The sequence below is a fragment of the Meles meles genome, chromosome 19 (assembly GCF_922984935.1).
Source record: "Meles meles chromosome 19, mMelMel3.1 paternal haplotype, whole genome shotgun sequence".
Lineage (NCBI taxonomy): Eukaryota > Metazoa > Chordata > Mammalia > Carnivora > Mustelidae > Meles > Meles meles.
This window is the reverse complement of record NC_060084.1, coordinates 18,929,973-18,953,091: the sequence shown is the minus strand read 5'-3', so window position 1 is coordinate 18,953,091 and position 23,119 is coordinate 18,929,973. Positions and strand designations below refer to the sequence as shown.

The 23,119-nt window shown below is 52.7% G+C and overlaps 1 protein-coding gene across 6 annotated transcripts in view; it reads right to left on the bottom strand.

Annotated features, from left to right (window-relative positions):
- The window catches only part of TK2 (thymidine kinase 2), a 29,338-nt gene extending 7,448 nt beyond the window's left edge, over positions 1-21,890 (bottom strand). For 3 of the 6 annotated variants that reach the window (XR_006816153.1, XM_045987208.1, XM_045987210.1), the window contains exons 1-8: positions 21,656-21,888; positions 20,765-20,802; positions 17,674-17,748; positions 14,057-14,110; positions 11,577-11,666; positions 9,595-9,668; positions 1,748-1,836; positions 1,090-1,169 (exon numbers count right to left, since the gene is read on the bottom strand). Coding sequence is in view for 4 of the 6 variants with exons in the window: in XM_045987208.1 (XP_045843164.1) it covers positions 1,090-1,169; positions 1,748-1,836; positions 9,595-9,668; positions 11,577-11,666; positions 14,057-14,110; positions 17,674-17,748; positions 20,765-20,802; positions 21,656-21,770 (615 nt within the window). In the remaining 2 variants the exon portion in view is untranslated. The other 3 variants (XR_006816154.1, XM_045987209.1, XM_045987211.1) reach the window with 3 other exon arrangements.
- Between the last annotated feature and the right edge of the window lie 1,229 nt (positions 21,891-23,119).

Here is a 23,119-nt window from a genome sequence, read left to right as displayed (position 1 = left end):
GAAATGCCTGCCCAGCCTCTGTCCCAATGGCATTCACATGAGGCATTCAGTTCAGTATTAAGTGAGCAACTCCTAGGTGCCAAGCTCCGGAAAACTTGCTGGGGATGCAGGGAATAAGATGTTATCTTAAAAAGCTCAGTTTGCTGAGGGATAGGGAACAAATATTTAAAAAACAGTTTCAGTATGCTTGTCCTTAGTGCTGTGATCATTGTAAGCCCAGAGGTTAGGGGAGCACAACAGAGGGAAGGTCAGGGAAAGCTTCCTGGCGAAGGTGACATCTGAGCTAAACTTGGAAGGCAAAAGAAACCACTGCACAAAGGCACATTTGTGTAACAGCAGGGCAAGTGTGAGTGTGTGTGTAGCCACGACTGGTATCTATGGCCAGAGCATGAAAGGCAGGGAGTGGAGAGAGACAACGCCGATCTGGAAGAATCTGGGGTGACATGCTACATCGGGGCCTTTATTCTAGACAGCAGCAAGACACCAAAGGGTTGGTGGCTGGGAAATTGCAGGAATGGTGTTCTGTCCTGAAAACATTGCCCCAGCAGCAACTGGAAGCCCAGTTTCGGAGGGAACGTGGGAAGTGAAGGAGCAGGAAGAGGAGAGCAGTCCCATGGTTACGACGGTCCTGACAGGAGGCCCCATGGCCCTGAGCCAGAGCCCAGAAGGGCAAGACACTGGGCGAGGACCAGAGAGGACTGCCTCCGAGCCCAGCACGGCACTCAGCACAGTGGGTGTAGCTGTGAGCAGGAGGGAGTGTTCTAGCGAGGCTCCAGAGCTGGGCACAGAGACAAGCAATCCTCAGGAGGTGGACAGGACACGCCCTGGGGGCGCCCGGCGGGAAGCGGGAGAAGGGACACCCTCGAGCAGAGAGGGTGGCAACCACAGCATCCAGGGCCCCAGGAAATCAGGCGGCTCTGGACTTCACACAGGGTCTCAGGCCACAGCGGAAGTCAGAGTTTGCCAGGCAGTGTGCTAAACTCCCACTTCTCTCTCCACGGCGACAGCACAAGGATCTCATGGAGGGAGGGGCCAGGCTGGGACGGAAATGGCTTCCCGGTCTTTGAGTGGGTTTCAGGGGGCCCTTACCAGGGGAATGACTGTCTCCTCTTCTCTGCATCTTAGCTGCAGCCTCTGGTAACAGGTCTCGGGAGTGGTCCGCAGGTACACTGAGATTTAAAGATCCAGAATGTGGCTCCAGTTACTCTGTGGTTTGTAAGTGGAGGCCAGGGTGAGGGGGAAGGAAGGCCTGTGTGTCAGGCATGGAGAGAATCATCTGCAGACGCTCGGAGCAGGAGACACGGACCACAGCCAGCTCCCAGCCTGACCACTGACCGCCGGTGTGGCCTTCAGGCATCTGGACCCTCATCCCCACTTTCATTTTCTTGCCATGTCACCAGCCCCACGGGGTTGTTGGGAGGCTAAACGAGGTTCCACATGGGCACAAGTTTCGCCGGGGTTCTGGCGCAGCGGGCCTCAGGAAATGTCCTTGTTCTGTCCCTCCTCCCTCCCTTACACACTGAAAGAACCCATCAAATCATAATGGACCCAGGGGAGAGCAGCCTGCGGAACAAAGACGAGGAGGCACCCAAAGCCCCGAGATTCTGCCTGCCCTTGGAGAGGAGGCAGAATTAACGTGGGGGAAAGAATCACCAGTGATCGGGGCTCTGCCCGCTGTCCCTGCTGGCTGGTAGTCCCATCAAGCACATCCTTCCTGGGGCCCTGGGCGGGGAGAGGGGCTTCTCACCTATCAAATCGACAGACACGTCGATGTTCCTCACGATCCAGTCAAACCATTCGGACAGAACCACGTAGTCCACTTCGGGCATCTTCCCACTGTAACAAGAGGCATTAGGGTTTTATGCTTCAAAAGATCTGTGGGTGGCACAGCCCAAGACACCGAGGCACAGCTCGACCCTCTGCCGGCAGGGGACGGTTTCTGCTCGGATACAGCAAGTGCCATGGAAGTGGTCAATGGGAACGCTCAGCTGGGATTTGAACTCCAAGCACAGAAAGGGGCTTTGAGGCCCATTCCTACAGAACAGGGACAGTGCTCAGGTTGGAAGGTGGAGCAGAAAACCAATTCACCTCTAGAAATTCATTTTGTGCAAATAATCATGGACGCCCATGGCAGCACAGCCAAAAATAATGAAAAATGAAATCCTGGCACGCCGAGGGAATAGCAAACCATGGAGAAACCGAACGATGCCATCGTGAAATGGTACTTAATGACAAAGAAAACGCTCACAATGGAGTGTTCAATGAGAACAGCAGGACATAAAATTGTACATAGTGTGACCCCACTGTATTTTCGTGAGAAACCGTTCACACATTTTGAAAAAAGACTGGAAAGAAAGACAACAAAATGCATCCAATGCTTTTCTCTGAGCTGCAGGGCTATAGGAGACTTGAATGTTTTCTTTCTGCTTTCCTGTAGGTTCCAAAATCAGCAACATAGTAGTTCCCAGATCAAGGGTTGGGAAGAAGGGAAATAACTACATGTTTAAAATGTTAACTGAAAAAGGAAGGAAGAAATCAAGACAAGAAACCAAGAGTGTAAGAAGCCTGGCATCTGTCCCCAGGTCCTGAGCATTTCCCCCTCTCAGAAGGAAACCCACAGGGAAGAGCCAGAGGACAGGCAACGGGAGGACACACACCTGTCAAAGGCTGGGTGACCCTCCGCTGCCCAGGAGGGGAATTCTCTCTAACACCCCACCCACCTTGGATACCATCTTGGATCCACTCAGAACAGGATTTGACAGGCCTGGCTACATGACAGGAGCTGTGCCTGGGCCCAGAGAACATGGTGGTGGTGGGGGGAAGGGTCTGGTTGCCAATGAATGCTGGGGGTGGGAGAAGATCCCCCTGGAAGGGTAGTCTGGAGCTGGTCCCCTTCGGGGCGCTGTGAACAGACTTCCACCTCGCAGGGAGGAGGGGCGCGGGGATGGGCACGGAGGGAGGCAAGAAGCTCAAAAAAATCGGAGGGGGATTCTCTGGGAGACTAAGGCCACAAGCAGCCCTGCCAGGGGCCCAAATGACAACATGGCACAGACTGAAGAGGGACGCCAGCCCCTAGCCCTTGAGACTGCCATGGTGCCCAAAGGGGAGACCAGCTGTGCTCAGCCTGCACAGCAGGAAGGTGGGCAGTGCCCAAGAGAGAACAGCAGGGGCAGAGGGGCAGCTGTTGGTGCCTGGGAGCCCTTCGGGCATTGGACCTCAATCAGGAAACCAGGGCAGACTAACATGTGAGGGCTCCCTGAAAAGGTGGGGGAAGGCAGCGGGAGGAAGGGCCACAACACCGCAGAAGGGACGAGAGCCAGTGAAATCCAGGAACTAGAGGTAAGGGCTTTAGGGCCACAGGCTAGTATGGTGTGAGGACAGGTGGCTACCCAGACCCTAGTTCTTTCCTCATATTTCCTTAAGAGTAGCCCATCATTTATTCAGGGTCTAGCCACAGGCCTGAGTGTTCCAAGGAAACCTGACCCCACCCCAAGCCCAGGCCTTCCTACCCAGAGAAGGCCCAGTTGGTGGAAGGGAAATACTCACTTCTCACCAAACTAAGCCAATCAGGACAAGGCATCCCTTGCCCACAGGGGCCCAGCCTGGACCAGTGAGACATGAGGGAGGTTTGCAGGGGCTGACGGAAACCACGCTTCCTCATACTTAGAGAAAAGTCACTGGCAAGACACCTACCCTCTGGCCAGCAGGTGAGAAGTCTGTTTCTACTACAGCCATTTTATCTCCATGAGGGAATCATATTGAGGACTAGAATAGGAAAACAGGGCCAGAGCCACCGAATGAAACCAACTCTAAAGCCCGCCATTAAGACACCCAGTAACAACCTCATTGCTCAGGCTACTCTGAGTTGGGTTATGGTTAGCTGCAGCTGAGAGTATCTGATTTTAAGAAACCAAACCACTCTCTCTTTACAGGCTTTCCTTCTCTGGGAAACGAAGTTTTGTTCTCCAGAACAAAAGTGACTGGGAGGGAGTGAGGATTTCCAAAATGGAAGCTGCTCATCAGCCCCTCCCCTCCTCCAGCACCAAACACACAGACAGAACAGACAGCAACACAGGGCTGTGGGCCGGTTGGCAGTGCACAGAGGGAGAGCTGCCCAGGGCGGCAATCTCACAAGTCATGGACGCTGGACAGTCAGGCATCAGACTTTGCCCTGGAGAACACCACACGTGTCCACAAGGGTCAAGGCAGATGCTGCCGGATCCCGGAGCAGCCACTGCTGAGTCACAATGCAGAACAGTTGAGCGTTAAATCAGAACCTAAACCAACACCTCCAGAAAAGAGTGGCACATGGACACAGAAGGACACAAAGACGTAGGGACGGGGCTCACAGGTGCGCGGGTGTCTGTAGCGTGAGCGCTGCTGCTCCCCAGGCAACCAGGTGCTCTGAGGACACGTCCTGGGTGGCCAGCCCAGCCCAGCCCAAACTGGAGGCTTCCCCGATGGGGCAGAGAGCAGACAGAGGAAGTGGGACTTCCCTTTCCAAGGCTCTTCTGGAGAGGTTCTCCATGGAGGCAGTGTTCTGGGGCAGCCTCCCTGAGGGCAAGGTCAGCAGGCAGAGCTCCAAGAAACCCTCCGGAGGCTGTTGGGAGTACCATGGGGGTAGGGTATCGACCACAGACTGTCACTGGCTGTGTGAGGAACCTGAGGCCTGGTGTGCAGGTCAGAGACACCGGGCAGCAGCGCGATTTCATCCACGGCTGCAGTTTTCCTCCTGGAAACCCTGCCTGGCTCCTCCTGTGTCTGCCTCAAGAATGGGGCGCCCAGCACCACAAGTAAGCCCCTGCCAAGGGCAGCGCCGCTCTATGGAAAATCCAACCACGTGACCCACCAAGAGCAGCCTGGGTGCACTGAGAAGGTTTCACGGTGCCTTCCCCTTCCTCAGGGTGGCAAAACTGAGGTCCTGGGCCCACACGAATCCTGCTGGCTGTTTTGCTTGGCACAGTCTGCTGCGACCTCCTCCCTGTAGCCCACAGATTCCCCAGTTTGCACAGCACAGGTCAGAACAGAAACCTCACACTCCAATGCCAGCCCCTCTGTTTACATTGTTTTGTTTTGTTTTTACAAGACCTTGTGAGGACACTTTTAGTCCTGATTTACAGATGAGGAAAACTGAGGCCTAGAGCAGTGAAGCCCAACTCAGTCTGAGCAGGAATGCAGGAATTTAAGCCTGGCTCTCTGTGGCCCCCAAACCCATATGATCTCCATGATGTTACTCGCCCTCCCTGGTCTGTCCATGGAGCGGAGGCCGTTCTGGACTTTCTAGGGCCTCTTTGGCCTCAGCTGGAAGAAAGGCACAGCTCTTGTCAAGGTCATGACCCAAGCCCAAGTCACGAGTCTCGAGTCTCACCAGAGCAGGGGAGGAGTCGGAGCCCCTAGGCCAGCTAGGGAGGTAGGACAGCCTGCCTGTTGTTCCAAATGCAGGGTCTTAATCAACGTCCACCACCTCAGGTGACTCAGCTGTCGTTTCCCAGCTGGGTCCCACTCAGTGTCCCCACTTCTGTTCCTAGAACAAGGCGACCAGCAATCTTGTAAAACCTTCGCATTCAATCACTAATCCCCTGGGGCTTGGGCCACATAATTGCCTGCAAGGCTCTCTGGCCACCTTCAGCTTTTCCTTTCAGTGCAGCGCCCGCCCACGCCTCACAAGTGCCCGTTGTTAAGGAGACAATGTAACTGGAATCTTCCTCTTCAGCAACTACCACACCGCTCTCACCCCCTGGCCAGCCAAAGTGCACTTACATTCTGTCTGCCCAGAACTTGCTGCAGTGGGGGGTCGTGAAGAGGCAGGTCTCTCCCTAGGCGGCCCAAAAGGCAAGGACACCTTCAAGAAATTTTGCTTCAAGAGATGCAGAACACCGGGATGTGGCCTGCTGGAACCTTCCACCATGCCCCCCAATTCCAAGGCAAGGATGGAATGTTTCTCAATGGTTTTTGAGAAAGAGAAAAGGAACAACCCCAACATGGAAGGGCAGCAGCAACCTGTCCCCCACCCTGGGAAAGGGCTGTCCCCATCACAGCATGGTAGGAAGCTTTCTCCTTGAGCAGGTGAGGGTGGGGGGAGACAGGTCAGACAGGAGCTGACATGCCACACATGCCATCATCCTAGGGTTCCCAGGGCCCAGCTGAGCTCCCCACAGGTGGGAACCAAAACACCTTCCTTTAGGTGTGGGCCAAGGATCCAGCCAAACTCAGTCCTAGCATACATTTGGTTTAGGCTCAAAAGGACCGTCATCTGTATTTGCGGGGAGCAGAAACCTCTCAAAACACCTACATTGTCAACAATACTTTGTGGGGGCTGACCCACTGCATTGAGGAACGCTGGTGGTGTAAGAAGACTGACGGCGAGAAAAGCCCACATTCCACGCTACCCTGCACACATCATCACTACCTGTAGCTCTGGCTACAAACACGCTACTGTGCCTCCACGCAGAAAACCTCTGGCCTACGGCTACACCTCTCCTGGCGCAGGAGTAAACCTGCAGACCCTTAAAACAAAGCAAACACAACAAAACCCCCCAACAACTAAAACCTGAAGAAACAAATGAGAAGGGAACAAACAGTGGGCAGAGCAGGAAACAGGAAGCCGCGCACTGCAGAACTTTTACCGGGATAGGCCGCCCGCCCCCAGGAAAGCCTGCAGGACTGGGCTCTTTCTCGCCTGATGCCAAGGAAGCCACAGGAACAGAACTCTCAGGGAACAGGGCCCGGCCTCACAGCAGAGAGCTCCTCGCAGCTGGTGGCTGGCTTATTCTGAGGCCTTATTCTGCCAAGTGCGCTCCCCAACCAGCAGGACTGTGGCCACCCAGGGCTCTTAAGTTAGAAATGCAGGTTCTCGGGCCCCACCCTGGACTCCACAAAGCAGCATGTGTATGTTACAAGATGTATGGTGATCTGTGGGAGAAGCCCACGGTAAGGCCTGGGTAGAAAGAGACAGAGGCCTAGCTCCCCCAGGTCAGCGCCCTGGGGGTCCCAACCAGTCTGAAGCCTCTGGCCTCAGGAGAGAAACCCAGAAGTCTCTCACCACTCCCTCATTCCTGCTGCCCCACACGGCAGGCCACAGAGCAGCTCCCCCTGCCCAGCCGCCCACTGGGTCAGGAAGGAGCACTGACCTTCTGATCCCATCTCAGTGTCTGCTCCACCAAAAGGGTCAACAGAACCTATAAATCAGGGCTGCCTTGAGCGCTCAAAGGGGAGGAATGTGAAGAACCAGACAATTAATGTGGCTCCTGGCCTGGCCCTCAACCACCTGAGCAAATGCCCTCGTTTCCAGGGAGCACAGACAACCAGGTGCAGATCACAACAGGATCACCCACACTAGGAAGGTCTTCTCAGGGCCCCTCCCCTGGGAGTCCTCTCAGCCTCTCAAACTCTGGGACATGTGGCCAAGGAAGGGGGTACTCCATTGTAAGCATGGTGTTTCCTACAGAAACAAACAGAACACATTACAAAACAGAATGCAAACCCCACGTGAATTTCTAAGACAAAAGAGGAGACTTCAAAGTAACTTCCGGTTTGCTAGCAGGCTTTTTCGGGCTCCGTGGGCTCGGAGGGCTGTGAAGCAGCAGCCACCTGTGTGAGTGGTCCTCGGCTTCTGGAGGACTTCAGTGAAAGGACTGGAGGAGCACCGCCTTCTCCCATCTCCCTGAAAACCAAAGTGGCAGATGGCCTCACCCCCACCCCGCCGCCACCGCCCCAGGCCGCCATGGTGTTCCCAGCAGGCCCTGGAGTGCCCAAGGTCACACACCAACCAACAGCCTCTGGGCTGCTTCAAGTGATACCAGCCACCAATCTTTAGGCTCCAATGAGGTCTTTAGGGGAATCCATGCTCTCCCAAGGCTGTAGGAACTTGAACCAAACAGATGCCAAGAAAAGGAACAGGGACACAGGACAAATTTCTCAGGTGGTTCACTATTCTGCAGAAATCCTAACCACAGATGCCAGAGGTGAGGCATCTGGAGGGCCAGGGTGAGGCATAAATATGAAGTTAACAGGGAAGGAAAAGAGCTCAAAAAAATTAAAAGCTATAGTCTTTTCCTACACTACTCACAGGGCAAGAGCCATGTTTTCTGGACCTATGACCTCAACCACAGCCACAGAGATCAGGAAATCAGAACTGGCCATCAGAAGTGCTGGAATGAAGGGCTACGGGCATGAGTACCCAAAGCCCACGGACATCAGCTAAAACTGCCTCCTGGGAAAACAGGAGACCAACTGGAGACCCGAGAGCGTCCAACTGGAGTCCCGAGAGCAGCCCCGAGTCGCATCGCCCAGCAATAGCTAACGATATGGCCCTGGTGCCGGCCCTGGGCTGGGTCCACGCTAAGTGAGTACACCTGCCACAGCTGGTCCTCCTGTCCCCAAGTAGCTTATGGCCAGCCAGGGGGGAGGGGATGGGGACAACACACAATAGACAACTAAACAAACAAACATGGATGAAGTTGGACCACGTGCTACTGCCACTCTTGTAGGTCAAAACTGGTCAAATATTCGTAATTCCATACGGTTCACCCTACTTAAAAGTTGTCTTAAATACTATGAAGAAAGGCAACAGGAAGAAGTAATTAAAGGTGAGAACGCGGCCAACCAACCTAGACAGGGTGGCTGGGGGCCGGGAGCGGTGACACTGAGGACAGCAGCAGATGCAAGGGAACGGGGAGCCGCCGTGTGGAGAGCGGCAGGCAGATGTCAGGACAAATCTGACATCAGGACCTCTCGGTCAGCGAGCTCAGGGCGGGAAGACGCAGTAAGGTGGGGGCTGGCAAGGCGAGGGTGACCAGGCACATAGCTACCGAGGAGAGAAGGGCGTGGAAGGAGCCCACGCTTCAGACGGCAGCCAGTAGCCTGCCTCCGCTGGAATCGGCGGCCCACTGCGCACAGAAATCGGGAGGTTCCCAAGCCTCTGAGGCCTCAGCATGGTGGGATACCAGAAGACCCCTAACTACGTCTACATGACAGAGTTCACTCCCATGAAGGCAGAAGACAGTTTGGAGTGAAACTGTATCAAACACGCACAAAATGTTCTCGACTGAATGCCCTGTGGCTCTGGGTCTTCAGCTGGCCCCACACCCTCCCACTTTGCCATGTGACCCACGTGGGCCCTCCCAGCCTCTAGGCCTGGGGTCAGTTCGGGGGGTCAGGGTGCAGGGGGGCCTGCTTTGGCCTATGGGATGTTAGCAAATGTGAAACACAGCCTCAACAGCACTTGTGCGTTCCTGCTGGTGCCCATTCTCTGCCGTCACCAGGGCGAGGTGTCCAGGCTAGCTTGATGGTCCCAGGGGAGGATTAGAGGCAAGAAGAGAGAGATGAGTCACCCCAGTCGCCCTTGCCAGAGCCATCTGAGACACAGCACGCAGCCAGCCATCAAGGTCGACCACCCTTGCCGTCTGAACAATCACCGCAGGCAAACTGTCTGCCCCGAGGGTCTGTGGCTGGTTGTGAGAGCGCATTACTGTGGCAGGAGCTAAGCGATACCGCACTGTAGGCATTCAAGCGCTGTCATGTGAATAAATTTTCCAATTTCATTTCTACAAAATGAATGGTTTCATAAATTATCAATTGTGCAAACTACGGTACCTTCTATATAGGTTTTCTACAAAAATGTATCTTGCGCTGTGAATCGACCGCTCCATCAACCGTACAGGTGATGTCTAAAAGAAAACAAAGTGATTCACTGACTCAGGTCAGGAAGGCTTGAACAATGCCTGTTGCTCCCCCTGCCTACGGTCTACACCAGTAAGAACAGAGAAGCTATGGGAGAGGGAGGCAGTGACCAGAGCAACAGTGTGGGTCTGACATGGGGCTCAGCGGCGCTCCGCCCTCCGTCAGGGACCCTCCCACACCCCAAAGTTCCGTGGCCAGTGCAGCAATGCAGGGACTGATGGCTCGTCAGCAGCAGCCTCTTCTCCAGGAGAGGTGAGGCTCCCCTGGATTATTGATTGGGGAAGTGCTAGAAAAACTGCCAAGTGCTGTCCAGCGAAGTGTTGTCAAGTGAAAAGTGTGGTGATTATGGAGCTAAATAGCGTGCGCTTGCTCGAGCAGAGGGCTCTGTATGCCAGAGGCAGAGCCCTGAGAGGGCTGGGGTGCGGATGCACCCCAGCTGACATTTGGGGACTCTGCCCTCAGCGACTGAGAGCCTGGCTTTCTGGAATCCTGCAGAGATGTGAAACCTTGGTGCCCCCTCACAGGGCTGGCTGCGGATCACTGCAGCCCTTTGGAAACCGGGAAGGACTGTGCCCAACTGGGCACACCCTGCTCTCTCAGCCTGGCCCACAGCATGCATGGCACCTGGACCAGCAAATCACAGACACCTTTGAGGCCATAACCCAGGAATTTCCTGACTCTCCTTGCCTGCGTTTATCTGTCCGTCCATCTTCCTTCCTATTTTTTTCATCCTCTCCTTACTTAGGGCTCTCTGCTGCCCATCTGTTGCTAGCCCCCCACTCATCCATCTCTCCTTCCACTCCTCTTTCCTTGTCCATCTCTCTTCCTCTCTCTGCGTCTTTCATGGTAGATCTCCTTAAATAGAGAAACACACATATCCCCTTATATTCAGATCTATGCAATATAATTTAGATTTGCAATCCAGTCCTGCTCGGGGGAAGTGGGCAAAGGGGAAAAGTGCCAACCTCGGATGCTCTGATCTGCATCATTTAGACAGATACTTGGTGACACAGAAATTCGTATGGTTCTGCTCCTATCTTTCCATTTTTAAAAGAAGAAGGTTTGTAGAAGGATAGCTACAGTGACAACTGCCCAGCCCTGGATTGCACCATCCAGCAAATGGCTGTGGCCACATCGCTGGCTGTAGGGATCTCCCGTCTCCTTCATGGAGAGCACCCAAAGCTTGCCTTTCAAGTGGTGCTTTCAATTTTGAACCACAGGCGCCAATCAGGCTCTCCTCAGCAGCCTGGTTTCTAAGAGACTCCGCCCCTATTCAGAGACCTGATGGAAGAGGTCTAAGCAGCATGTTTGTGCTCTCTCTCAACACCCAGCTGGTCCAGGGCTAGACACAGGACCCAAGCTGAGCCAGTCCAGTTCTTTCTCCCAACAATCGGAACCAAGAGCCAGATCTTGTGAAGGTTAGATCAGTGGTTCTCAAACGTGCAAACAAAGCATGCACTGAAGTCACCTGGAGAGCTTGATAAAACAGACTGCTGGGCCCCAGCTCCAGAATGTCTGGTTCAGCAGGTCTGGGATGGGGCCTGAAAATGTGCCTTTTTAACAAGTTCCGGGTGCTCCTGCTGTTCCAGCTCCAGGCACACTCGAAGAACTGAGGTAAATAATGTTGAGCCCAGAAGTGGTCAGGTCGTGAAGATTGGGGCTCACCGTGGCCTCCCTAGCAACTCTGTGGCTAGCTGAGGTTGCTGGGCAGGGGTGCCAGAGGCTGGACCTGGGAGAGCTGCAGGGACAGGAAAACTTGGCCCCAGACACAGAGACGGCTGAGCAGCGCTCCAGGTCCCAAGCAGCTTCCTTGTGGGGTATCCCTTCCTGGCAACCCTACACCCCCCACGTGAAGAACACTTTGAGAAGGCTGAAGCCGAGCTTCCGAAATGTACCTGAGGACGAGTGTGGTGGTCCAGCATGGTGAGCTGCACGTACGTCTGCAGCGTGAGGCCCCATCGACAGGCATCGTGGTACATCAGCCCCTGCACGAGGGAGAAGGCAGCATTTTACCTCAAAGAGCTCTAGCTGTAGCACTCTGGTCTCTTCAGTCACCGAGGGGTTCTCGTGAAACCCACATGGGACTGCGGTAGGGCCAGGAATGAACCCAACATGGTGTCGGGGTCCTGAGGACAGGGTGGACAGAGTGGAGAAGCACTTGAGCAGTGACAGGACAACCAAGTAACAGCTGTGACAGGAGCCTATACAAAGTCCCCAGGGGTCACTCACTCAGTCACTTAACAAGTGTTTGTGGAGCCCCCTGCATTCCCTTCTCCACCCAGAGGTCAATGTGCACCTGCTAAACCTCAGCCCTTGTCACTCCTTGTCGCACTTGTCAGCTCCTGTCACTCCTCTACTCAGAACCTTCCAGCGGCTTCCTATTGCATCCAGAATGAAATCCAAAGCCGTTATCAAGGCCCACAGGGCCCTAGGAAATCAATTCCATCTGCTCTTGTCCTATACCATTCTCCCTCTGACTCAATGTGCTTCCAACCACAGGAGCCTCCTGAGTGTTCCTCCAGACACCCAAACACAATCGCACCTCAGGGCCTTTGCATTTGCTGTGCCTTCTAACGGAACACTCTTGCTCCAGATATCTGCACTGCTCCCTCCCTCCACAGGTTTAAGTCTGCGCTCCAATGTCACCTGAGCAGAAATGCCTTCCCCAACTATCCTAGCCAAATGAGCAGCCCCACGCCCAGCATTCTCTCCTGCCTGTGCACACAGAATAGTCCGTGTTCCACATTCCTCTTGCTAATAATCTGAAATTCTGCTCTTTTCCACATTTTTGCTCTTGTTTTTTTCTCTTGGTGCTAACAAATGAAATTCCAGTGCTTGCCAAGGAAGCTGCAGACTCCTACCTATAGGTGAAAGAAAATCTGAGACAAGTTAGGAGAAACCCTCCTTGTCTGAAGGCTGCGCAGACAGACACCTTCCTGATTCGGAGAGCCTATTCAGACAAAGTGATGAAATGAGACTTTGCACAGAACTATCAATCTCGCCCTTCTGCCCAAAGTGGAAACGTGTTTCAAAATACCTAATTCTATTATATATTTCATGTTATAAAACTGTCATTGGAAATGCTCCTTGTACCACAGAGACACAGACTCCTGAGACCAGGACTGTGTCCTGTAAAATGTCACCTCTGAGCCCTAACACACATCTATGACCTGTCTAACCTAATAATCCAGCCCTGGTTCCCAGAGAATATGGGTGTTTCTGAGGCTTCTTTGTTATGCCCAAATGAGAAGTATTGGCATTCCCTCTCCTCCCACATGCACAGAGATGAAACTGTTCATGTTTCCGGGATTCTTTATTCAAAGACTCTAACAGTTTTTGCCTTATGAAATAAAATCCTTTTGCCTGCTTTAGATGTTTTCATAGCTCCTATGACCACCTACCAAATCATACGCCAAACTACCTTCTGCCTCCCCGCACGGGACGAGTGCCTAGGACAGAGTCCGGCACCTAGTAGGCATGCAGTAAGTACTGGGAGAAGGAATGAGTAAGAACCCACCAGTGCAGAACACTATGTCCTAGCAAACCACAGTCAGCCAAATTAGACACAGTCCTGGCCACTAGTGGAACTCACAGGCTACAGAACCACACAAGATGTCAGCAGCATTGCTGGAAACGAAGAGACAGCACCAGCTCCCCTGTTCCTCTAGTCAGACCGAGGTCTGTCGTTCGCCAGCATTAAGATCTTGGACAGCTTATTTGAGCTGCAATTCCCTCACGTGAAAACTAAAACTAAGCATTTGTCCATCACGGGGCAGGAGTCCAGAAGCAATATCCCTTTCTTCAGCTCCCTCTTACCAGACTCAAACCCCACCCATCTCTTGGAAGCAGCCAGAGCAGAGCCTTCTGCCTGGCGCAGACAGGGGAAGGGACACAAGCATACCATAGCCCCTGCTGCTAGGTCCGTACCTGGGAAAGCAGACAGGTAGCCTTGGGGTGAGCCAGATTTAGTCCTTGGACACTGCCAAGCGCAAACCCAAATCAGAGACTTACCAAGGAACCTGGTTACTTACAGACAGAGGTCCTAGGGGTTAGGCCTGGGGAGACCTTGCTCCTAATGAGTTTCTTCTAGGAAAGGGTAGGGGAAGAATGAGCAGCAAGAAATGGACACCCCCGTAGCCAAGACAGACCACTTGGAATAGTTTGGGATAGCTAACAGGGATCCCCATGACCTGCGAATGCCCAGCCAGGCCTCAGAGTCTGCTGACCTCAGGACATACTCATACTCATGGCCGTTTTCCATTTTCCCCTCCCTCTTCTCCTCCAGCCCAGGGAAGAGCTTGGATAAGACCTGTGCAGGGAGGGGGCAGGCTCAGGCCCGAGCACTGGCAGCTCACACAGGAGACAGCACACCCACCAGAGGATTATGACCGCGGACATTTCTCCACTTGGGCACTGGTTCCGGTAATACCTGCAAAAAAAGGAAACATCAGCGGTCTGCCGTTCCTCAGGATACAGGCCCCCGGGGTAGACTGAAAGCTGGGCAACCCTCTCTGGGAACCCACGACTCCACCCAGACATGGCTTTCTCACACGCTTTCCCAAAGTGACCTTGGAACGGTGTCTGTCCCTGAATGCAAGTCTGCACACAGGCCACCTTTCCAGCTGCCTCGGGAACTCCCTGAGGGCAAGGCACTTCTCTCATCCTCTCCTCCGTGTGTTCCACCGCAGCCCTGACTGTCCCCATGTCGGTCTGGGCAGACAGGTGAGAGAAGGCAAGAGGGAAGCTACCTGAGCTTCTTCCTCAGAAGAGGAAACACCTGAGGCACTTCGGGCCAGCTTCCCCGCTTGGGGGCGCTCCTGTGACCTCAGTCCATTTGCTCCCCCTCCACTTTCCTCTGTTCTCGGCATTGGGCATGCTGACAGCTAAGAGTCACACTGCATTAGTTCACTTCCTGGACCGTGCCAGACCCTCTCTGGGGTACAGGTATGGCTGGAAAGGATTTAAATGGGGCTACTGGGGCCAAAATTTTGAAAGTACCTGGATCCATCTGGGGACCTGAGAGTACATGTGAGCAGGGTCTATAGGTCACAGAAGACCAGAGGAAACCAATGCGTGGGAGCCATGATGAGTAACCTCCCCCCACCTCCCACACCTCTGTGCCTTTGCTCATGCTGTTCCTTCTGCCCAGTATACCATGTGACCTGATTTCACATCAACTTCCATGACATGGAAAACTCCTACATATCCTTCAAACTCCAGCTCCAGTATTCCTTCCTCTGTGATTCATGCCCCCACCCTCCCAAATGCCCTCTCTTTCTAGGTCTTCAGCACTCTATTCCTGTCCTGAGTAGCATGTGTTGCTCCACTCAGGCCACCACCGGAGGCCGGTCACAGGCAGCCCTGACCCGTGCCCCAGCCAAGGCACAATCAGGCCACAACTTACTGACGACTTGCTGTACCAGGTACCATGCTAGGCAAGAGCAAAACCACCTCAGTCCCTGATTTTACAGAACTCTGAACTTGGGGCACTTGGGGGGCTCAATCAGATGAGCATCCGACTCTTGGTTTAGGCTCAGATTATGATATCAGGGTTCTGGAATCGAGCCCCACATTGGGCTGCGAGCTCGCTCTCTCGCTCTCTCTCCCCCTGCCCCTCCTACTACTCATGTGCCTGCCCATGCTCTCTCCAACTCTCTAAAACAAATAAGGAAATCTTAAAAACAAAAACAAAAAAAACCTTACTGGAGAAGCAGACCTTAATCAGATCATCACAGAAATCACATACGTTCAAGCCCCCCAGAAGTAGTACAAAACAAGGATACAGAGAGATCGGAAGACTCTTCACCAACAAGGGTAACCTCGCTGGGGAGGTCTGAGAGCACTGAGCTAAGTAAGATCCAAAGGCCAAGTAAGGCCTTCCCACAGCCAACAAAGGCCTCAGAATTACAGAACCAAACAAGGGTGTGGTCACCCAGGCAGCCGCAGGGGCTGGGATCAGGCGCCACCACCCGCCAGCCGTGCCGCCCCACCCTGGGACATTCGTTGACCTCACAGAGCCCGCTTCCTGCTCTGCAGCCCAGGTAGTAATCGTACCTACTCACAGAGAGGACCCTTAGAAGGACAAAATCAGTGAGATGAGAGAATGAAGCCTCAACACCGTGCCTGGCATACAGTGGGAGCCTCCCCACGTGCTCACTCTTATCACTGTTACTACTTCTGTCGCTCTTCCCCGGGGCCAAGGTCTTACCCGAGAACCTAAGGGCTCCTTAAGGGCCGCGCAGAGTGCCACCGCTCAGGACAGGCAGGTCAGGAGCCCTGAGCCTCCTCCCAGTGTGATGACTCACCAGGAGGACGCCCAGGACACAGCCTTCAATGACATCCGCAGCTACAACTTATTATAGGGAGAGGATACAAAACAAAATTGACAAAGAAAAGGGGGCACAAAGCAAAGTCTGCAGGGAGACCAGGCACAAGGTTCCAAGGGGCCTCTTCTCAGGGAGTCACACCAGAAGCACTGAATTCCCCCAGCAGCAAGCTGGGACAACACGTGTGAGGTGGTGTCTACCGGGGAAGCTGGCCTGAGCCCTGCAGTTCAGGCTTTTGATCAGAGTTTGGGCATGTAGCCCATCTCTGGCCGGCACACAGAAAAACTCCAGCCTCCAGAAAGAAAGCAGGCATCCAGAATAAACCATATTGTTTGCACAAACAGTTCAGGCACAGAGAGCCATTTCTCTTGAGTTAGGAAATGGTAAAACTCTCCCAAAATCTAAATTCCCACACTCTAGACAAGGGCCGACCTGGCACACGAAAGGCTCTGAGGACAGCAGTCTTGGGCCTGCAAACTCTTTTCTGTACCAGCAAGACTATGGCTACAGAAAATTTATTCTTTTTTTCTTTTTTAAAGATTTTATTTATTTATTTGACAGACAGAGATCACAAGTAGACAGAGAGGCAGGCAGAGAAAGAGGAAGAAGCAGGCTCCCTGCTGAGCAGAGAGCCCGATGTGGGGCTTGATCCCAGGACCCTGGGTGGGATCATGACCTGAGCCGAAGGCAGAGGTTTTAACCCACTGAGCCATCCAGGCGCCCCAGAAAATTTATTCTTTTTATCAAACCAAAAATACATATGTACATAAATATATACATTTTAAAGATTTTATTTATTTATTTGAGAGAGAGAGAAAGGAGGAGCAGAGAGAGAAGGACAAACAGACCCTGTGCTGAGCCAACTTGGGGCTCAATCCCATGACCCTGAGATCAGGACCTGAGCCGAAATTGACAGTCGGATGCTTAACAGACTGTGTCACCCAGGCGCCCCTCAAGCCATACATATTTTTAATAGAAGTAAAAGGCAGGAAGGGAAAGGAAAGGAAAAAACCTCTAAATGCATGAAAACTGTAGAAACTAGAGTTAACAAAAAAAGAGACAGAAACAGAAAAAATTACACTGCTGAACTCTTCCAGGAAGAAGAGTCAGGGTCTTAGTGTAGAGGCCTTTCTCAAGTATCTGTGGGGTTATTCTGAGGGACTGGGCTGAAGATAAATGAGAGATAATGTTAACGGGCTACCCTCGGTAATATCCGCCCGTGTGGACACAGGTATCTCAGACGTAACACTATCATATTCCAGCCACTCTCAACAGTCCATGGACCCCTCTTAACCAGACCACAGGGGAGTCTATACCTGCACTGCCCAACACGGTGGCCATGAGCCACATGTGGCTCTTACAAACTTCAAATGTGACTGGTCCAAATTGAGATATACCATATGTATAAACTACATTCCAGATTTCGAAGACTCAGTGTGAAAAACAGAATGCAAAATAACTCATTGATGGTATTTATATGGATTAGATGTTGACGTGATAGCATTTAGAATACATTACATGAAATTAAATATTCTTTTCGGGTTTTTTTTTTTTTAGCAAAACTGTTAGAAATATCACATTACACATGTGGCTTTCATTTTATTTCTATGGGAAATAAATCCCATAGCTTTTATAGGTTCTCTCGAACCCAGTATAGAGGCCATACCTCCATGTCCGTTGTGTTGGAGAAGAACTCCAGGCACGTTGTCTTCCCGCTTGCAATGTTGCCCTCAATGCAGATCTAACAAAAGACGAATACGCATTAGAACCAAAAATCATGTACCCAGGGGAGTATCAGGGAAGAATTTCTAGGGAAAGGCTCAGGTGAACAGCATAAATGATTCAGTCCAAGACTTCAATCTGCACACATTTCCAGGGTCCCATCATGAGCAGTAACAAACCGACCCTCAGCTCCAGGCCCACCACTGATGGCCACCGGGCCACCAACCTCCAGGACAGACTCTCCCTCATGTCTGCTCCTGGACTCAAAGCCCACCCAGCTCTGCCCTTCCCTAGCTCCACCCCTCAAACTATTAGATTTTAGGCCCAAGTGTCCTGCCTCCTTAACCAGAGCCCACCGGATTTGAGGCTAGGAAACATGTGTATATTCTGTAGTACCTCACTCACTGCTTTACAGAGAAAAACATGGACTAGAAAGTATTCAGACAGGAGAGGACTTGCTTGAGCACCAGGCCATGTGATGGGTAACGTGTACCAGTACCATACTCAAGTTTGCCAGCTAAGCAGTGGGTCGCAACACTTTCACAGAAGAGAAAAATGAGGCTTGTAGGAAGGAATAAAGAAGAGAGGAAGTTTGAACCCACACTCTGGGGCCATCTCACTTTGCTCCCCCCACTAGAAACTCTGTCCAACAGCTGTGAAGGTTTCCTCCTGTCTTGATCCTAACAGGTATCCAGGAAACCAGACAATCCCACTTCCGACAGATGCCAGGCCCCCGTCCAATTCTGGGTCCCCGCCAGATCATTCCCAATTCTGGGTCCCCGCCAGATCATTCCCTTAGGACGCAAAACCACAAAATGAGCCTAACAGAGTGCACAAAAGGCAGATCTTATCAGGGCCCTAAAGGATTTGATGTTTTGTTGCTGCTCTTTAAAGGAAACAACTTTTTCTCTTCCTACAAAATGAAGAAGAGCTCAACCTAACACTGTTCTGCATAGACTTTGTCTCTTTCCTGTTCACTGCAGGAAAACATTGAGATAAGACCTTCTTCTAGAAGTTCCTGTTCCTATTCCACGGTGGTGACTGACTTCCCTCAGCACAGACATTCCCTAACCATCCTGTCTCGTGTGTCGTCCCCTGGGTACCTCAATTTGTCACCTCCCAACCCCCATATATGGCTCCTCTTCCTGTTCCAGTCCTCAGGGAAGGTTGCACCATCCACCCCTCAACACCCCAGGTGTCTCTGGCCCTCACCCAGCAACTCAACAACTGCTCCGGGCCCTGCTTCCCACTCATCTGCAGAACCTGGCTTGTCCCCCTGGCCCCTAGTTAAGGCCTCTACCCCACGTGGCTGGAGCAGCCTCCCCAGTGGCCTCTGTGCCTTCCAGTCTGGCCCACCAGTGCCCCTCAACCCCACCCACAGTCCACCACCATCTCTTCCTGAGAGGCAAACCAGATCACATCCAGTCAAGTCTTTCAGTGGCTCTAGGATTCGGGACCTGTCTCCAGCCCCTCCTCACCGGCTCTCTGGGGACCGGCCCAATCCTCGGGCCTGCAGGTTCTCCTCCTTCTGACTCACATTTGCAGCTCCCTCTGCTCCAACACTCCTGCCTCCCCTTTTCCTTCATCTCCCAGGAGGCTTCAAAGCTCCCCAAGGCTCCCCTCAGTCACTGTCCTCTGGAGGCCCTGTCCTATACTCAACAGCCCGGGATTGACTGCTGTTCTGGATCCGCCATGGTCCTATTTATTGCCATCTCCCCCATCAGACCAGGGACTCACTAATAACAGGGGCTATTTGGCCCAAGAACTCAGAAGATTTGAATGCTTAAGAGTAGCCTTGGGCCTAAGTGCACACTCCATACCACTTCTGATGGACCTACTATGTGTCTGAAAACACCCAGGACAGGCCTGGCTCACGTAAGTGCTAGCTTGATAATTAGCATAGCAATGCATCAATTCCCAGCCAGCTCAACATAATACCCCTTCTCCTTCTGCGGTGCCGACCTTTAGAACCCACTCCACCTCTCATTTCAACACACTTCCATAAAGTTCAAGAGTTGCAATCACCAATAATCTCTGTGTAACTTGACTCCTTCCCAGGCCCTTTCCATCTCCCCCACATACTCCAGGGGCTTGCCCACCCTTTGCGCCCTCTGCAGATCTCAGCCAAGGTATTCCTGCCACCACCCAACAAACCACTCCCTTCCGAGCTTCTGAGCCACAGAAGCTACCAACTTCTTTTTTTTTTTTTTTTTGACAGAGAGAGAGATCACAAGTAGGCAGAGAGGTAGAAGCAGGCTCCCTGCGGAGCAGAGAACCCGATGCGGGGCTCGATCCCAGGACCCTGAGATCATGACCTGAGCCGAAGGCAGCGGCTTAATCCACTGAGCCACCCAGGCGCCCCGAGAAGCTACCAACTTCTAGCTTCCTCAAGGAACTGAGCCTCTGGATGACAGTGACCAAAATGTTGTTCTCCACCCCAGCCAGCTAAAGCCTCCAGCATCCCCATGAACATACCTAGTTTGGCCCTCTTTAACCTTCAACCTCACACCAGCCCCAGGCCCACTCCACAGCTGGCATCTCAAAGTCACTACAGTGGCTGAAGCCATGTCTGTGGACCCCCATGGTTACCCCCACCCACCCACTAGTCTCAACACTTGGAGGCAGGGGGCGGCAGCGAGCAGACCTTGTCTCAAAGCCAGGCAGCCACCCATTAACCCAGGGCGAAACCAACCTTCCCCACACAGAGGAGCATTTTTCAAATCCTTCTGTAATAATTCATCAAGCTGACAGCCCAAACCCACCTAAAGGCTTTAAATACATGTATGCTCCCAACTGTGCAGACTCTTGATAAGGACATACCAGCACCTGGGGACAGGTGGCCTCTGGACAGGGGGTCTGAGGTCCAGGGGTGGAGACAGACTTCCTCATCCCTGGAGAGCCTCGTATTTTTGTCTTTTACTATGTGCACACATTCCTTCACTGCCCTCAGCTCTCCCCTTCTCTCTCAGAATATATAATCCTCCCACTCTATTACACACACACACTACACTGGCGAGTGCACATAAAAGACTTACCACTGATTTTTTCTCTTTTTCGTTTTCTCTATCTTTATCTACAAAAGAAAAAAATCAATGTTTAAGGTCAGTTTTAAGTAATTCACTCTTTCTCTTAATTTTGGAAACCACCACAAAAACAGTAATGTTTACACTTACTCCCCGGCCTAAAAATCTCTTCCAATGACAATGGAGACCCTCCGCGGGCGGGTGCAGGCAGACCCGCCACTGCTGTCTACCGCCACAGGACACTGTGCAGCTGCTGCCTGGGTCCAGTTGGCACCTCTGGGCCCCACCTGTGCTCGGCTTTTTTTCCACTTAGTCTATCACATTTTCCACTTTCTACACATTTCATATTTATGATCCTCACAGATGAGGGCAGCAAGGGGGCCCTCCACTGGGGGCAGCAGGCATGGGTTTCAGCCCACCCACCACACAGGTGGTTCTGAGGTGCCACCCAACAGCCCGAGGCCAAAGAACGCTGTAACGTAGCTATTCCGCCGGCGGTTCCCGTTTCTGAAATGGAAAGTCTCCACTCCCAGCGGGAGCAGGAAGGCTTCGAGGACTAAAGCACTCACTCCCCGCTGGGGACTGGTTAGCTGCATCTCCCGGTCTCAGTCTCCGCCAAGGCCATGAGAATCGGACCTGGAGCGGGACCCGGACAGGAGCAGCCCCCGCATACAGGGGTGGCAGGGTCTTACTCCTCTCTAGAGGGATCTCCACGGCCCCACCCGCTCGCGGCCCGCTGGCGATGACCGCCCTCGCCCCTCCACCGCCGTGCAGCCGCCGGCACAAAATCCCGGCGCCTAGGAGTAGCTTCGGGTTCAGGCGGAATAGACGGCGGGGAATGAGACCGGCGGCCACGGAGCGCCAGGCGCGGGCCGCCAAAGATGGAACAGAGAGACGTGTTACCGCGAAGCCAGGCCCGGCGCTGCGCCCCCCGCGTCCCCTGGCCCGGGGCGGGGCTCCCAAGCCCCTCGCGCCGCAGCGCTCGGGCTACCCAGTTCCGCAGCGGCCGCAGCAGCATATCCCGGCGGCCGGATCCGACGGCGCGGCTTCCTTCCTGCGCGAGTCTGCGCCAGCGCAGCGCGCCGCCTCCATCCCCACGCTGGCCGCCGGGGCGCCTGCTGGGACCGGGCTCTTAAAGAGACCCGGTCGCTTTTCACCCGCTCTCGGAGAGGGAAAAAGATTCAAGGCGGGACCTGAGCAGGTTGCAGCCAGAAATCTTCCCGTTACTGGCGGAATGAACCCCGACTTGGCAAGGCTTGGGGGATGGGTGGCCAACAATACCCTCAACTGGTTTGTGAATTAATTATTGGAGATTACTTGAGCACGTGTTGTATCCAGACACCTGACAGACACTTAGGGTGTCATTTATTCTTCCCAACAATCCTGCAAGTGGATATTGTCACTCCCATAATCCTCGCTGAGCTGATCCTCGGAAATTTAGGTGACTTTTTTAGCATTCATTAACGGGTGAAGCTGGAATTCAAGCCATCTTGCCTCACAGCCTGCACTCTTTCCTCTGCACTTGAACATAACCAGGGTCTAGACTATAAATGTACTAGATGCCTCTAATAAATGTTACAACAGCAACAACGAAACAAAACAAAACCACAGAAAAAACCACAAGGGCCCAAAATGGAGTTGCTTATGATAAACCCCACTTCACCAAACCAAGACTTAATTATTTTGGCTCTTCTAGAAATGGAACATTAGGCCAGTCCATAAGGAATAGCCTCGGTGATCAATACTAGTTAGGTAATCTGCTTTATAGACTTTGGCCAACGCCTAAAGCAAAGTAACCTTGCAACAAACACACAGCTTCTTTGTTATTTCCTTGTTCCTGCTTCCTTTTGCCTATAAAAGGTTTTCATTTTGTATAGCTCCTTGGAGCTCCTTTCTATCTGCTAGATTGGATGCTGCCCAAATCAAATCAATTTTTGCCCAAAGTCTTAAGATGTTTAATACATCTCAGTTTATCTTTTAACAAAGGTGCAACCAATATTCCATCTGAACAGACAACTGGGGGTGGGAAGGAAGCCTGTAAATCTCATCTGTAGTCAGGTAGCAAAAATTCAGCCCAGGAGTGAGGTAGATGGGGTATATGTTATTCAACAGGCCCAGGCCCTGAAACCTAAAAAGCTGCACTAAGAATGGTGTGGGCATGCCCATTCTACGGCTTGGGTGGAGGGGCTTCCTTCCTCTCTCAGGAGTGCAAGGTGCTAGCAGTCTTCTCTAGGACAGGGAAGAGGAAGTCATTTGCAAAACCACACCCCATCTGGTGCTTTCTATATTATCTGCCAAAGACCCTGTATTATCTGCCATAAACACGCCCTCCGTAAACTTCAAGATTAAGTTCAACGTTTTTCTGAT